The sequence below is a fragment of the Falco rusticolus genome, chromosome 9 (genome assembly GCF_015220075.1).
Source record: "Falco rusticolus isolate bFalRus1 chromosome 9, bFalRus1.pri, whole genome shotgun sequence".
In the NCBI taxonomy this organism is placed as follows: Eukaryota; Metazoa; Chordata; class Aves; order Falconiformes; family Falconidae; genus Falco; species Falco rusticolus.
Genome location: NC_051195.1, coordinates 13,197,339 through 13,214,378, shown reverse-complemented (window position 1 = coordinate 13,214,378; position 17,040 = coordinate 13,197,339). Strand labels below are relative to the sequence as shown.

At 38.2% G+C, this 17,040-nt stretch overlaps 1 protein-coding gene across 1 annotated transcript in view; it reads right to left on the bottom strand.

Moving 5' to 3' along the window:
- Nucleotides 1-220: 220 nt before the first annotated feature.
- GLUD1 (glutamate dehydrogenase 1) overlaps nucleotides 221-17,040 on the bottom strand; it is a 32,192-nt gene continuing 15,372 nt past the window's right edge. Inside the window, exons 4-13 of the mRNA XM_037399381.1 lie at nucleotides 16,649-16,712; nucleotides 14,446-14,540; nucleotides 9,886-10,065; nucleotides 7,973-8,110; nucleotides 6,731-6,868; nucleotides 6,525-6,605; nucleotides 5,532-5,655; nucleotides 4,189-4,280; nucleotides 2,539-2,601; nucleotides 221-1,898 (exon numbers count right to left, since the gene is read on the bottom strand). Of these exons, the coding sequence (XP_037255278.1) occupies nucleotides 1,779-1,898; nucleotides 2,539-2,601; nucleotides 4,189-4,280; nucleotides 5,532-5,655; nucleotides 6,525-6,605; nucleotides 6,731-6,868; nucleotides 7,973-8,110; nucleotides 9,886-10,065; nucleotides 14,446-14,540; nucleotides 16,649-16,712 (1,095 nt within the window). The 3' untranslated portion in view covers nucleotides 221-1,778. The remainder of the gene's footprint in view (nucleotides 1,899-2,538; nucleotides 2,602-4,188; nucleotides 4,281-5,531; nucleotides 5,656-6,524; nucleotides 6,606-6,730; nucleotides 6,869-7,972; nucleotides 8,111-9,885; nucleotides 10,066-14,445; nucleotides 14,541-16,648; nucleotides 16,713-17,040) is intronic.

Sequence of the window (17,040 nt, the reverse complement as noted above, 5' to 3'; positions counted from 1 at the left end):
TACATAAAAGCTGCACTGAAAAATATAATCCAAGATATGGATCTCATGGTGTGGAGATCCACATCTTGATCACAGTAATTCTTTCATGCTCAAAGGGTTCTCATTGTTTCCAAAAATAAATGCCAGTATATATATATATATATACACACACTGCACTTAGGTGATGTGTAGTACTTTTATAACCCTAGATACCAGCATATATGATGGAGTAAGCCACTAATGAAATGCATCACACAGGTTTATTGCTCCATGCTAACTATTAGAATAGTTCTTCACACAAATTTGAGAGGACACAGTAAAGACCTGAAATGATTTACCAAACATATCTGACTTCAAAAGTCTTGCTGACAGGCAAGTTCAGGAGACAGACCTGTATTAGTGAGACCCTTAGGATAACTCAGACAGTAGCTTATCAGTAGGCATGTCATGAATAAACAAGGGTGCTGTGAAGGTTCACAGATTGATTGTAACTACGGAAAGCTATTGCATGGAATAGAAAACAGTAATACACCAGCATAGTAGGTTTGGAAAGGTCAACTTTTTTTAATAACTGCTCTTCTCTCCAGGTTATGTCATGCAGTTACAAAGTAGTTAGAAAAAAAGCATGAGTTTCTGGGAGGGACTAGTTGTCTTTTAAAAAAAACATTCATATTCATTACATAAATAACATCTGGCACTTCAAGGGGACTCCATGGGACAAAAGCCTTACACTTTAAAAACTGTGCTTGATCCAATATTGTGTTGAGGTCTGTTTTGTTGTACTCTAATGTTCATAACTTTCAAGACCTCCTGATGACAAGAAAAAAAAAAAAAAAAGAGGCTGTGTGTGTTAAGACAGTGAATTAAGTTTATAGCAGCATTCTAGCTCCTCCTTAGTTTGGCCAATGATTTCTGGGTTCAGTTTCACTTTAGTTGTTCACCGAGGCAGTATTTAATTTTCAGAAAGCCTCTGAAAGGAAAAGGCTGAAAAAGAATTCCAAAAAACCTAAGTATGATTCCTTATCGAATTCAGACTATCCCTTTTTTTTAAAAAACGAAAAAAGGAAACAACCTACAGTCAGAAGAATTATGCAGATACTTGATTAAAAACATAACTAGAGTTGCTTGATAGTTTCCACTTATAAAAATATTAAGTCTGTCACCTCTACATACTTCATGGTGATAGTCTAGCTAGCTTGAACAAGCAGTAAAAGACAGTCTTATAACAGCAGCACAGTTAAAGAAAAAACATTGCCTAAAGAGAATCAGGCCTGAAGCTTTACTACGAATAAAAATTAGACTCCTATCAAAGTTAATCCCTGCTGGAGGCCCATTCTTCCTTTGACAATGCCACGGCATTGATCATACAAGGCCTTACTGAAAGTGCCAAAGCCAAAATTACATCATTAAACAAAAGTGCATGAAGTAATAATGAGCTAAGTGCTCATCTAGTACAGTATCTGATCTGAAGTCTGAGAAGTGGCTCAGGTGGCAAGACCACTCTTTCATACATAAAATGTACCATTTCGTTTTGTAGGTGAAATACCCAGAATGGCCCCCACAAGTGCAGATGAACTGTTATCTTCAGATACATACTTGTATACAATTTCCTAGTCCTTGGATTTTTATTGTAAAAAAAGACTAGTTTGGACTGAAACTAATTGAGAATAGAATCCACTATAATGTCAGAAGAAAAGAAAATTTTGTGGTTACATGTAAACTTGTGATAAGCTTTCTCAAGAAGAGGGTACATGAACAGCGAGAGGGGTGGGATACAACAAGGAGCGGTAACGGCCTCTTTATGTAAAGGTCAGGCCAGCCTCATTGTACACTTTGAAGACTTTCTCAATTGCATTGACATAGGCAGCTGTCCTCAGGTCCAGACCCAGGTTGTACTTCATGGCAGTACGCATGATTTGCTGAAACGGAAAAGGCGATATGTGATTTCAGCAAGTTTCTCCATAGGAACTAACCTAGATTTTGCTTGGAGGATCCGTGTTAGGAGCATAAGAATCTGCTAGACTTGTATCAGAGCTCCAATCTTTTGTGGATCAATTCTAAAACTGATGCCCCTTAGAACTGACATCTGAAAGGGAAGAAAATCCTTCCCAGATCACTACATTGCACCTTTTCAGGTCTTGGTTCCACGCCTACCTCAAATACAGAGAGAGACAAGATGTTTCAAGTAGTCTTTGCGCCACTAATTAAAAATACTGCATAGATGGAATAATCTAAAACTGCTGATGGTAAAATAAAGCACTCTTAGGTGTATGTCCCAGATTAGCCACGTACAAGAGGACCACTAAAAAGTTTCTAATTATTACAGCTTCTGCTAGAAAATACTTCCTGATCTCATGTATCGGTCTCTCATGTTTACTATACCCAGTTAAAGGCAGCCATCCTGGCACAGAGCAGAAATACCTCGGACTCAGAGCGACTTCCATTATCATGAACTGTTTATCTACTCCTTCAGTTGCAAAGAAATTCTGTACAACCCATCCAAAAACTGTCGCAAAGTCATGTAAGACTTTTTCCTATATTTACTAGCACAGTATTTACCCGGGCAGAACGCTCCATCGTGTAAGCCAACCCAGAGTGGACGATGTCCTTCTCCGATGCACCCTGCAACAACAAGGAATAAAATCAAGGTTTAAATCACAACACAAAAAGGTACTAGTCGTGTATTAGGGACAATGACATGCTGGATTCCCATAATGACCAAAGCTTGCTTGCTCATTTTCTTCTAATAACTGGTGTAAGAATCTAAATTGCCTTTGCTTGAAGAGCTAGTTAGGATGAATTACATTCTAAAACCTCAGATGTAAGCACTGAAGCCTTTCTTTATGCCTAGCTTCTAGATGCATGATGCTAGCACTTTTTATTGATGTTGTAACTCAGTTTTCAGCCTTCAGAATACACAGTAAATGTTAAAACTCCCAGGAGCCAATAACCTATAGAAGGTACTTGCAATTGCAATTCTCAAATACCAGAGTAACTTTGTTCCCATTACAATTTAAACACATAGAACAATAAATAATTGAAGATAGCCTGAATTAGGATGACTATCAGCTTCAATGTCAATATCTGCTTCAGCATCATCCTGATTGCTGTAATTTACTAATAATTTAGTAATTATCTGGCTTCACAACATACATGCTATCCCCCAAATACCAATTTGGGCTGGATTTAGAAAGTACCAGGCCAGTTTCTACAGCTGGTGTTTAAGAGATGACAGCCATCGCTTTAAGCCACAGAACCTAACTACCATGCTATTCATGTAGCCTAACATTTATGAGCAATGTGAATATATTCATTCATTTTGTCATTACTTCCAGATCTTCCATTTCAATGCAAATAGATAAGCTCACAACCCATCATTTCACATGAAAATTTCCCTACCGTGTATTGCTTCACATTAGATAACAATGAATTCTACTGACATTTCTTTGCCCATTAATTTAGCCTTAGAGTAACGTTCCGCGGTTTTTCACCCCGCTCTTGTCTGTGTTATCCTGGAGTTACAGAAACACTACGTGAAGCTGTCTGTGGTGCGGGATCTTGTTGAAAGTTGTTTGGGAATCTAGGCAAACTACATCAAAAAGATCTTCAAAAAAAATTCTGGTAATGTTTGAGGCAGTATTTCCTACTAAAAAAGCTCCACAGACTTTGACAGCTAGGGTTCAAAGAAATCATGGAATCTATGTATTCATCTGGTTAGCCAGCAGAACTATTTCATAGCAAACAAAAGCATCAAGAAAAACTACAGGTTTTTAAGTTTTCCTTACAGGCCTGCAAAAAGAATCATTCCCTGCACCCTCCTCAGTAAAAAATAAAAACCCATACATGGTTTATCTAACCAATGGAGATAGTCTGTTGCTCTGAAAAACTCCAGCACACAAACAGCAGCATCCAGTCTAACGCCAGTCACAAACACAAAATGCATCTGTATTAAAACTGTAGCTTTTTAACAACGTTGGAGGCATTTTGCATGGGCTCAAGTAAAAAAGAAAAAATAGCTTACTTCCAGTATTCCTAAGCAGTTCAGATCATTTGCTTTCTTAATTCATTTGGCTATCAGGCTAACTATGTGCTAATGCCTTGCTTGGGACAAAAACCTCCACGACAGCTACAATAGTAAAATTTAGATTGCAGTTATAAGATCAGAATACAGCTACAGGAAGAGTAGAAAAACCAGCAGCAACTACTTACCGATATCCTATCTTGAAATTCTGCTGTAGGCACAACTGGAATAGTTCCACCATGTTTCCCAAATTTTCTTTCCAAGCTTTCCTGGACAGACACTAGAAAGGAAAAAAAGCAGAGGCAAGGTAAGTGACAAGGAGAGGAATGTGCTCCCTAACAAAGGACCTGACCGAGGACTTTCAGCCTTCAATGGCATGATGCTCCGACCACAGGGACTGTGGGCAAAGGCAGTCATCTTATTTTTGTTTTCTAAGAAAAGGAAAAGATGTTAATTTTTCTGTTTTTATAGGTGAACGCCTCCAATATTAGTAGTAATATTGCTACAGTACAGTCACATGGCAAGTAACTGTGGATCTACTGATCCCACTTCATTAACCTAATAAAGCTGATAGAGCAATTTGGTTTAACTTTCCTAATTTGATAGACAGCATTAGACAAAATACTTCTTGAAAATAAAGCTATCTGTTATCTGTTATGGCACTTTGCATGCACACTACTTGCTAAGAAAAAAGCCCATGTGGAATTTTAGTTTTTAACTTCGGAGAAGTGCTTTGGTATTTTGAATTGATACTTATTTCATCTTAATTCTTGAAATTTAATTGGTATGGTTTCTTAAACATCGCAAAGTACTTGAGGTGACATAATTTTGAAGTTAAGGGATTTAAATTAGAATTGCCATAACCCTCAACCACTTCAGAAACACCTCGAAAGGTACCACTTATGAGAAAAGGCTATATTAAAAAAACATTCAGATGTATGTTTTGTCAAGTTCAACATCCCAAGATTCTCACATGTTTTCTAGAGAATATTGTTTACAATGGAGCAATATACTTCAGTTCTTCTCCGTTAAGCATCCTCTTTCCATGTAATCAGTATTCTGGCCCAGAAACTGAAGCACAGAATGACCCTGAGTGGAGCTGTAGACCATAAGGAGATTTTAACAGCGTGTGTGCTGATTCTATTAATGCCTTTTACAAAAATCTTCCATTGTTGTATGTGCAGAACAATGTCACCCACTCGAACTTTGAATACTTCTCAAATACCAAGCGTACAGCTGAAAGATGTTCATTAAGAAGTAATAAATATGTCATATAAGCGGTTTGAGTTCAGTATTTTCACAAAACTGAGGAAAGCATCACTTTATGAATTAAAAGAGAAGTGGAAAAAAGTATGCGTTGAACTTAGGTCATTAGAGTTACAAGTCAGTTAACCTATCACATCTTTCCTGCTCTTCAATATGTAGCAATGATAAGACTTGTGGGAAACTGCACTGAATTTATAGGAGTTGTATATTCATATAGTCCAGTCTATAAATTAAACAGCGAGCCAAAGCAAAACCGAGCACTTACTGAGCAAGTGGTAGTTTGAATCCCTTTCATATTTAAAAGTCAAGCGGCCATAACTGACGTGGTTCAAGTTTTTCAGCCATTCAAAATAGGATACTGTTACACCACCAGCGTTCAGGTAAAGATCCTGCACAGAAATGATAAACGTCTTGAAATGTGACCATGTGACAGACAGCTCTACTGCATTAAGCAAAAGCATTGCGTACAAGTACTAGTTTAAACTGCATTAGAAAAGATAATCCAGTTGTTACTCTTACATGACAACACTTACCCTCTTCTGCAGTCCAAGGATTACTTCTACCAATTTAAAACAGGATTCAACTTAAAAACATGTGAAGTTCAGGTGTGCTTGACTGACTGACTACTTTCCTTTATTTTAGCACAAGTTTTTAATCAATAAAATTAGGGCGTTCTTAGGCCACCTCCGTGAGTAAACACTGAACATCAGCCACCCTTTCCAGCAATACCACTTGACCAGGACACCCTTTCTCTGGGAAAAGATTATCATTATACCTGGATAGGTCTTACTCTTTCAAATTATTGCTATAGGTTACTCATTACTTACTCTATACAATCTACAACACGCAGTTTTGCCAGAGCACCGCCCAGAGACACAATGTTTACAAACAAATTGACCACTGTATTTACTCTGCCTTCTTCCTTTGCTTAGTGGACTATTTAGTTGAGCAAATGTCAGCTAATAATCCAAAATACAAAACTACAGATTTAAGAGCTAATTGTGGATTTTTCTCTCTTCCAAAAATATAGTCTTCATGTAATATTTATCTTTGGTGACTGACAGTTGCAGTGAGATCTTTAAGTAATTACTACCAATCTCAAGCAACATTGACACCCGTTTCCTAGACATCAGTTGTTAAAAACCATTCTTAAAGAATAAATGGCTATTAACAAAAACCTTCAATAAATAACATTTTACTACAATTCACAGAAATATGAACCTTGTAATGAAAGTCAAAGGTCATAATAGAACCTTACAGGGATAACCATGATATTCCGCTCCAAGAAGATTCTGTCAGCTTCAGGAGTTGTAGGCCCATTGGCACCTTCAGCAATAATCTGAAAGGCATCACAGCAGAGTAACTTAGAGGTGTATGTTTGTTTTCATCCATGCTGATTACTGAATACTAGTACTTGAACAGGCTTTCCCTCTTTTTCATTTACATTTGAACTCTCCAACTTACTTTTGCTTTAACTTTGTGAGCGTTGGCCTTAGTCAACTGCTTCTCACTGGCAGCAGGGATGAGAATGTCACAGTCTGTTTCCAGAATACTGCCCTCAAGTGTCTGTGCTTTAGGGAAGCCCATGATTGTCCCGTGTTGCTGTTTGAAGAAAACAAACCATGGTGGGTTTAGTGTGTGTTGTATGACTTCCTTCCCTCCTCCTTAACTTTCAAAAAAGAAAGAAGGAAGAAACAACAGTACTTAGAAAGACAGCACATAACATAATTCCTAGCTTTACTTTAGATTAGACATAAAAAGCAAGCTACAAAGCTTGGATAATATTGGATAATAGTCAAAGTTCCCATGATTGAGGCATAACTGCTCTCTGGCCAAAGACTGATACCCATTTGGGCTCTGGAGTATTTAAAAAGGGGGGTGGGGGGAAGTCCCTCAACTCTTAAAATACATGGCAAATGCAATAGTTTTCAAACAACTGAAATGACCCACCAGCCAGCTACCCACAGGATAAGCTGCCTCACACAAGATTCGCAAGTACCATTTTCAAATTCAGTACTGCAATGATAGCCCTTTTTAGTGACAGAATCTTTTCATCCGTTTGTGAAAGGGGGTAATAACAACATTCACGTGCTCCCTATGTAAAAAGATGACACATCAAATAAGCCCCTTAGAAACTCTAAGTAAAAGATTGTATTTTAGTGCCTGTGAACTGTCTGAAGTTTGCTTCACTTGGTAACTGAAATAAAGAGACCAAATCCAGCTTTCATTATAAACTACACATTCAAGTCACGCTGGCAGACAGGCTTTCATTCTTTGAGAAACATCCAAAAGGTAAGAAGCAGCAAAACTGCACTTTGAAGTCTTAAGTGTCCACATGCTTGTGACTCTCAGTCAGGAAACCTTCAGCAACCTCCTTGCCCTGGTTCCTTGAGACGTCCTTCCTAGTTTAGTCATTACAAAGGCAAGATAATTATGAACTCCCATTCTGAAACCCAAGTAATTAGCCTGCACACATACAAGTCCTTGCCATTTTTCCGAGAGTCAGGTTAAAGGGTAAAAAAAAGTGCTACCTGCATTCATATGGGGAAAAGGAGAAAGCCAGAAGAATCAACATTCCTAAGCCATTTTGTAAGTACTAATTGCAGCACGATTTAAATATCACAAATTAAAACCAGTCTAGAGTCATCTGACGTACTTGCAAAGCTGACAAAAACGAAACTCTTTCTGCCCAGTTAAGTTTCATACCAATTTGTAATCTTCTAGTTCCTTTGGGTCAATCCCATCAGGATTCCAGATGGAACCATTAAACTCTCCAACAGCAACACATTTTGCTCCGAAACGATGCAAGTATCTCATAGAATGCAAGCCCACATTACCAAATCCCTGCAGGCGGAAAGAGAAAGGGAAAAGTCATTAACCCTTCAGCTAAAAAGATGGTTACTTCTAAGGCTTATATAGGTTGGGACAGTTTTAAACAGTTCTTCACCTATTGGCACATCTTGGCATTAGATGATGTGTGGAAAAAATACATGCATTCTATTCTAGCCTGAATATCATTCTAGAAATTATACATTTAGCCAGCAATGTACAGTTGTGCTAAGTGTTTTACACTGGACACATAGAAGGGAAGTGTTAATGCTACTATGAAAGTGTTAAAACTATGATGTTTATCAACTGTGACTATTTTATAACTGGTATAAATATAAATTGTTTATATATCCATGAACATCAATTCATGGATTTCTGTATGACTGTTCAGAGGCTTAACTAACATTTGCAGGTCAAGAAATATTCATGTTTAATTTGAACAAGGAAGGCTTATGAGTGTAAAACCATCCCACAATAGAAAGCATTAAACAATAATATTATTAATTCTTCACTTTAAAACATACAAACTAGTAGGAAGCTAAGTAAGTTCTAATACACTTCTGAAGTGGTCCTGTCAAAACAGATTGCCTAAGTTTACATTTAGATAATCCTGCATCTCATTAGCATGTCTTACATCCCTACAGGTGTAGAAAACCTGATTGCAGGCCATTATGCAACATCCTGGAAGTAAAAGAACACACACGGCAGACCAGAAAGTCACATAATCCATGTCCAAAGTTAATAGTAAGATTCTATGCTGGAAAAAAGATGAACATTAAATTTGTGTATAACATAGGTCCTATTATATTTAGGATTTTTGCTACTGTGTATTAGAAGCAAACTTTGCTACAAGAGTTTCTCATGCATTAGATCCCTTTGAAATGGTGTATCCTCATCTTCCTAGAAAAAAAATCAGCTATTCTTATGGCCGTATTTTCATCTAAGTTATGCTTAAGTGCCTGTTGGTTATCCCCTTGCCTGGCATGAAAATGCCAAAGTGCAGCGAGATGCGTGTGCTGCTGGGTCTGTCTGTGCAGGGCGGAGACGTTTGTTTCAGCCCACTAGTTAACTAAAGGACAACTAGGAGGTTACAACTACTCTGCTACTTCTAACAACCAGTGCATTGGTACTGAAAACAACAAAACAAAGCAATCCCTCAATTCCTCCATTTAACATACTGTTCAAAGCTGAACAGAACAAGTTATTTCTTCAGAATTTTTAGAATGATAATGCATATTACTGAATACCAAACCCCTTCAAAATGCAACTACTTCAATTCAGTAAATCCTGAAGTTTTATGAACACCAAAAACCTACATTCAACCCGACAAATGTAGGTTAAAGTATTGGTTTCTACTTTTCCAACTGCTTGCTCCTCAGTGGAACAAGAACCAACCCTCAGTTCCTTCTCTCCCTAGAATTTTTATTACAAAACAGTGCAACAAATTTTATGTAGGCAGCAACAGTCACAGCTCATTGAGAAGTGTGCAATGCCTTAGTTTAAATAACTGCTGTAATAGTATTTCACTTTGTTCTTTGCAGCCTATGTTCATAAAGACTGGAGATTTGGCTTTGCGCCTGTAGAGTGCAATCAAAAGTTCAGTTTTTAAAAAACAGTCCAAAATAAAGGGCACCTACGTTGCTCGAAAAGTGTTTCTAAAGTTTGAGAGTAAAGGTTAACTTGGAAGTTGTAAAACCCTAACAGGATCTATTGCTACAGCCTTTTATAAAAGCAGCTCTACTGAAAGTTTGTTTACTACTTTTTCCCTATAGTTGAAGGAAAAAAGTTACCTGAACAGCAAATGTTTTATCTCCAAATCCAGGAGTCATTCCTAATATACTCATATATGATGCTTCATTGATGAAATTTTCAATTCCATGGAAGAGACCACGACCAGTTGCAGATATACGTCCATGGATCCCGCCCTGGCTGATGGGTTTACCCGTTACACATGCATGTGCGTTAATATCCTGCAAAACAGTGAAGGACTTGTGAGCTATGGGATTTATCAAAGAACAGCTGAAACAAGAAAGTCTGTACACTTTAGAGATAAGGGAAAACAGGAATCGTAAGAGTCAGAACATGATATAGTTTATATACGTTTGGTTTGTAAAGATTATTTCCTTCCTCGCTTTGTGTGAGCAGCTTCTCAGAAGTACTCTAGTAGATGTCAGGGAAGCTGCATGGTGCAATACTGGATATGCTCTGTAATTTTTTTGTTGTATTTAGGTGTATAGGTTAACGTCAGTCTGTGGCGAGTTAATTATGGTGACATCCATGTTGTACTGTTAACAACAAACAGACCTTTGACAAATCAAAAGGCTTTGAAGGATACGTTTCTAAAATTAGCTCCCATTACAGCCATAACTTCCATCATTATTCTTTACATTTTCATCTTTTAAAGGGCTCAGACGTATCTTTGGACTGGTTTTTTTAGTCATCTTACAGCAGTGTTTAGTGTTCCTTTATACCAAATTCAGTTATTCTGAAATGACAGTGCAGGCCTAATACCTTCCTCTTGTCAGAATACAGGGATGTTTGATCTCAGAGTAAAACCTACAGTGTGAAGGTCATATGGGAAAAGTTAGATAACTATTTACTATTTTTATTCAGAAAGGCAATATATACGTATCAAGCCTCTATCCTTAATTTGGTGGCAATAAAATTAAATTTTCCATATACTAGACAGCTAGCCAAGATAAAATAGACTATTTAAAACCAGAGTTAGTTTTTCAAATTGAAATTAATAACTTGAAAAAACTTCCTCCAAACCACACACTGTTTGAGCCTCCCTCTTCTCTCACCACTGGTTCCCATGCTCCCACACCCTGGGAGCAGTCACACAGTGGCTTGGCCTCCAACACAAGTTAAATAGTAGGGATGAAAGGGAATCCACTGAAAGGAGTCTGCCAGCAGCCGGATGGGTTTCTATTCTACCAGCTGCATATTCACTGAGAGGCTCCCTCCCCTCCATCACTCGTGCCAAATGCATTTGCATGCCTGCAGCATGAGTGCAAGATGCTTGGTGAGAGGAAGGAAAGGAGCAGACAAAAGCAAGTGGAGGCAGAATGGCAGGAGACGACTAGAGCCATAATGGAAGTGAAAACTATTTACTGCTTGACAATGATAGTGAATTAGCATATAGAGCTAAAGATAACCCCTCTTTAAAAAACAATAAAAGCGATGCTGGGCTTGTCACAGAATTCCAAATTCAGTTTCCCAAAATACAGCTGCATTGCTCTCATTAAGCTATATGCTCCCTCTGGTGGCATATCAACTGTAAACAAGATCTGTGGTGGCGTTCTGCTAGGAACAACTCCGTCTGGCATTCTGATGTATTTTTGTTTCAGATTGAAACAACATTTTAGCCTTCATGCATTCACAAAGGAGGAAGTATGTTTTATAAACACCTGCAGAATTACAGCCTCCCACCATACATAAGAATCTATTTAAGTCCCTTCACATGTCCCAAAAATCAGTTGGATGGGTCAGGAAGTACAGAAGAATGGCAAGGATGAATTTAATCAAAAACTTTAGCTATATATGATTCAGTGACCCAGCAACCTCAGATGGATTTTCTGGAACGGTTAACATGATAGTTATTAAAGACTTGCATGGTTAAGCAAGAAAACAGAGCATGAGGTGAAGGCAGGTCCGGGTCTTCTTAAAGTCACACATACAAACCACAGTTGATGTCAAAGTCTTAAGTCGTCAATCAAAAAAATGTTTAACACATCTCAGGCCAAAAAGAGAGACTATGGCTTTTAATGAGAAGCTTATAAAATGGCTTATCGCTAGCATTAAAGACTTCTATACTAGTACTAATAGCCTATGAACTTAGTTGACAAAGTTCAGATACTGAACTTTTTTGCTCATGTCTTAATCCTCTTCCATGCTGCAACATTCTCCTCGTCTGCTCAAAACCTGACATACAGAGACAGGAAGCTGCAGTGACTTCCCCTTTCCGTTTGTCTGTTATTTGACTTTTCCTTTCCACTTCAAGCTCCCTGCACACATCTGTGTGCAACCACACTGACTCATCAGGTCTGTAGATTTCTCAAACACATCCCTCTCACCAAAGTTATCTTTCCACAACTGGATGCAGTCCCTTGCATAGCTTCCATCCATTTTTGGAATTATGGTTAGTTTCACTTTTATTCAGTGGTCGTTTTCTGCTCTTACTTCCCTTTCCTCTTTCCCCCATGGTCACTTATCTGTGTATTCCTTAATTACCTTTATTTTTGTTCTTGGTGTCTCAACCAGATAGTTTTCTGAAATATCTTCCTCTACAAACGCGTTCTGATAGATTATTCCACTTTTTACAGCCTTGTCAAGAGTTCTCACCTTCCTTCTCTATACTTGCTCATTCTCCACAACTGTTCCTAAGCCCCACTACAGCTACCATTGTCTCCTCATATGTACCCACGTACAAAGCAACTCGAAAAAACTGGTATTTCTTTCCTTATTACAATTATATAGTTAACCTTTCAGAAAAATGCACCTAAATCCTCAGAGTTTTTTTATTCCTCAAGAATTAAGATACTGCTATGCAGAAAGAATCTAGGAATAAAAGAAGCTGTTGTAGTAATTCAAACTGCGTTTTTATGCTCAGTAGTTGTTGGCTTCTTTTCTTTTGTCATTGAAGCATGTGTATGTGCAGGACTACACAACAAGCTGAGATGACAAAATGGAAAGAAAAGAAATTGAGCCATTTAAAAATCCTCTCCTGTACCAGTGTTTAGTTTTCCACCTATTAAAAAAGCTGAAGCTTCTGTATAAATGTGAACTATTAACAAATACAGCAAATCTTAAGGCAGGGCGCGCCCTGTGAGCCTTCGGTGTCAGTCGTAATATAACAATGCTGTTGTATCACAACGAAATATGCATTTTAGTGCCATGAGTTCGGGCAGTAGTTTTCTTAAATGTTGGAATTTTAAGTTATGACTGAGGTAGCAGGTTGCCCCTCTGCATGTTGAAGTCTTCTTAAAGTCATAATTTTGGCTTTTTATCAAGATTAAAGTTTTAAATGAAGTACATATGTGAATAACAAAAAGCAAGCAATGTTTTATAGTGATATCCTTGTCTAACAGACAGTTGTGTTTAGCTCAACTAATCAGCATGCCACAGCCTATTCCTCAAGCATTCCTTTTTTACCCCCCCATTAGACTGTATTTCAGCTCTAGAATAACCTGTGCCCCCCATCCTCCTATTGTTACAGGCATCAGACAGCACAAGACAAGTATTCTGCCAAGAGACTGTCTCAGGAAGCCAGGCACATCTTGAACAGACATGCCAAAGAGAAATACGTGTTGGGTGGCTCTAATGCCTCATTACTGGGGGTGTACAACATGCTGTATTTTGGAGGAACTGTTGGAAGGGACTGCAGAAAGTGCAAAGAAAGAGTCTTTTCAATTCAAAAAGAGCGGGGATAGGCAAACATGCAATAGCCTAGCATATTAACACGGTAATGCAAAGCTATGGCAAGACTCCTTAGCAAAGTATGACCTGCTGGAGTAGCAGAAACAACATCTGAAAGAGAAGCTAGGAAGTTCGGTAGCATAGACACTATGCTGCAAGAAGTTGTACATAATACTTTTTTTTCCTCATGCAATCTGTCAAAAGTATACAACAGAAGTGTTTGGTCAACAGTTATGCTTTTGGTACAGTCAAAACAGATACAAATAACCCCAGCAACATAAGGACAAAAGCCAAATTTAAGGGCTGTAATTAAAAACTAGTTTTAAAAAAACTTCCTTTTTTTTATTGCCTTCTGGGAAGTAAGTTTTATTGGTGTCCTTTTGCTTTACATTTTGGAGAATTTGTTGGTCTACACTGATTACCTGTTACTTTTAGGGGACCACAGAGAATTTTTAATACTTTTACAAGGTATACTAATAGTGCAAACTTAATTTACATGGGCTCTTGAATGCACAAAACCCATGAGCATTTATTTAGTAACACTTGTAAATTCAGTAGTCTAAAATGGAAAGTTTTCAGTACTTCAAGACTGTAACAACTATCATTTAAATTATTAAGTAATAATGAAAACCAAAAGGGAATGGTAGAAATAGAAACCAATTTTAGCCTAAGGATGAGGCCTTTAAAAACAGTGTATTTTTTTTTTTTTTTGCTGAACAGTTGCAATCAGTATTGTATCAGACAAACTTAACTTAAGCTACCCTAAAATCCTCCCACCAATTAAGTTGTTAGAGTTTGCAAGAATATATTTAGATCAAGTTAATTAAATACAATTATATTATTAAGCAGCACGGTAATAAATGTCTAGATAAAAGGATTTCTGCAAAGACCAAGAAAGCTTTCCTACTTCAGAGCCTCTGCTCAGAACTTACATAGTGTCCTATGGTACTGGCATAGGTGTCAGCGATCCAGGACATCTCCCTCTCCCCTGTACTCATATCAGGAGCAGGCACATCAACACCAGGTCCTGTTGGCAACAATGAAAACAGCTTTTAAGGATCAAACATGAATAGCTATCTTCAACCATTATTCCCTTGGGAACTGTGCAGGCCTTGGCAGAGAGGAACTGTTTTCTTGTTTAATCCTCCGTTTATTATGCAAGCAACAGATTCTTCTGGATTCAGTTCAGTTTTAGATTCCGTATCACACATTTGTACAATACTGTCAAAACCTCTAAGCTTTCACACAAGCCATTCAGTAAAATGAATGTAAGTTTGTCAATGAAAAGTGATATGAGAATGCCTCAAAAGAATTTTTTTTTTTTTTGACAATCATTGCTGCAACAACAGGAAGGGCGCTATCTAGGTATGATTTCTATATACCGTGACGTTAATAATTTTTTTTTTTGCATTAGAATTTCCTTTTCATCCTGGGTGAGTTTAAAAATTGCAGATCAGCTGTTCCTAGTCATTGCACTGTAGCACATACATTTGATTTTACTGCTTACTTCAGGAAAGAGACAGTACATCTTTCTTGATGAAATAAACCTTTGAAAGAACTTTCACACATCTGTTGCAAAAAAAAAAAATCTGGTCTGTCTTTTCCAGATAACTAAAAATAGCATCTGCCCAACATATTTAAGATCAGAGGGACTTGCTCAGCAAGATTTTAAATGCACATCTGCCCCTACCAATTGTTTTTTCTAAGTATTTTTAAAAGGTTTGTGAAAGCTGCATAGCATCAACCATAGAGCAGAAAAGGAAGGCAAATTTAATCAAACCATTTTAATTGTCACTGAGCTAACAATCGCTATAGCTGGCACAGTGTATAGTATTACCCTAGTCACATGTAACATCAATGAGGGTGTTTATAAAGAACCTTAATTTAGACGAGAAACACTCTGGCTGGAAGACAAGGGCAACAAAGCTGGTAAAGGGTCTAGAGCACAAGTCTTATGAGGAGCAGGTGAGGGAACTGGGGTGGCTTAGCCTGGAGAGGAGGGGGCTCGGGGGGGCCCTTATCGCTCCCTGCAGCTGCCTGACAGGGGCTGTAGGCGGGGGGGTCGGGCTCTGCTCCCAGGGAACAAGGGACAGGACAGGAGGGAATGGCCTCAGGTTGCACCAGGGAAGGTTTAGATCTGATATTAGGAAAATTTTCTTCTCTGAAAGGGTGGTCAAGCACTGGAACAGGCTGCCCTGGGAGGTGGTGGAATCTCCATCCCTGGAGGTGTTTAGAAAACGCATAGATGGGGCACTTAGGGACATGGTTTAGTGGTGGGCTTGGCAGTGCTGGGTTGGGACTCAATGACCTCAAAGGTCTTTTCCAACCTAAACGATTCTATGACAAACTCTCTGGCTGAAAAGCAAGAAAATGCAGATAAATGGATACACATTCCCGGGGCAGTCAGACATCAGGAATACATGACAGACCTTTAATTAGGTACATGCCTTGTTATTCACTTGAATAAGAACCTCCTCCAGGTAAAGATCCTCCATTTAAATAGAAGTTGAGCTAGTAACAGTGAGCTTTCTCCAGAGACTTCCAGATAGCAATTCCACACAGCAAGCTATCAGAACTACTCAAGGGTTGAGAGTCTGAATGAAACACCTACTAACATTACAGAAGCTGAGGTTCTGTTACAACAGGCACCTATGCTTCTTGCCTACGCTTCTCTTGCAGCCTGTGGTTGCCAAGGGTGAAGCCATCAACTTTCTCTGGGGTGGATCTTCTATTTCCTTCCTCTGTTTCCTCAGATATCTGCCAAAAGCCTCAACTGAGACTACAGGAAACAGTAACAGTGAACAGATTGATATTAGATATTAAAATTGCAACAAACTTGGTCACAATTTTATAATGTACCTCTAAGAGAAATGCGATTCATTTTGCATCCTGTGAGCTCAGCTTTTGTGGCTTTTCATAGCAGAACAGCCACCAGAAAAAAGTTAAGACACAGTTCCCTTTAAAATGCACTAAGATGCAGTAACTCAATTCTTTATGACTCTTTGCTGAAAGTTCTATACCCAAATTATTTACAGCTCTCAAAAATTTGGTTATTTAAGGATACCATCTAGTGGACGCTGCCAATGCACAACAAATCAGATTCCTAAATTTTAATAGTACAATTGCACAACATACCAATAAAGCCCTTTTTTGCTAGCTCCATGGTAAACCTCCTCGTGATCTTTTCCAATTCATTGTCCTATAGAGAAAATGCAATAAATATCACAAGAAATCATTAGTGTTCATGAATATTTACTAGAACTTATACCCAAGCATGAAAACATGCCCTTTTCTTTTAGAAGAAAGGATGACTCGTATATTTACATCATTTACACGCCACCCCCTAACAGACCCTTGGAATTCAGGCAGCACAGGGAAACATTCGACGTTCTTTCCGTACATTCTGATCCAGGACAAGTCAGGAGTGTGGCACAGAAAGAACCACCTGTGCTTATAGCAGAGATTTCCAGCAAACAAATCTGATATCCTATGTGAGAGATTTATAACCAGCAACAGCGATAGCTGGC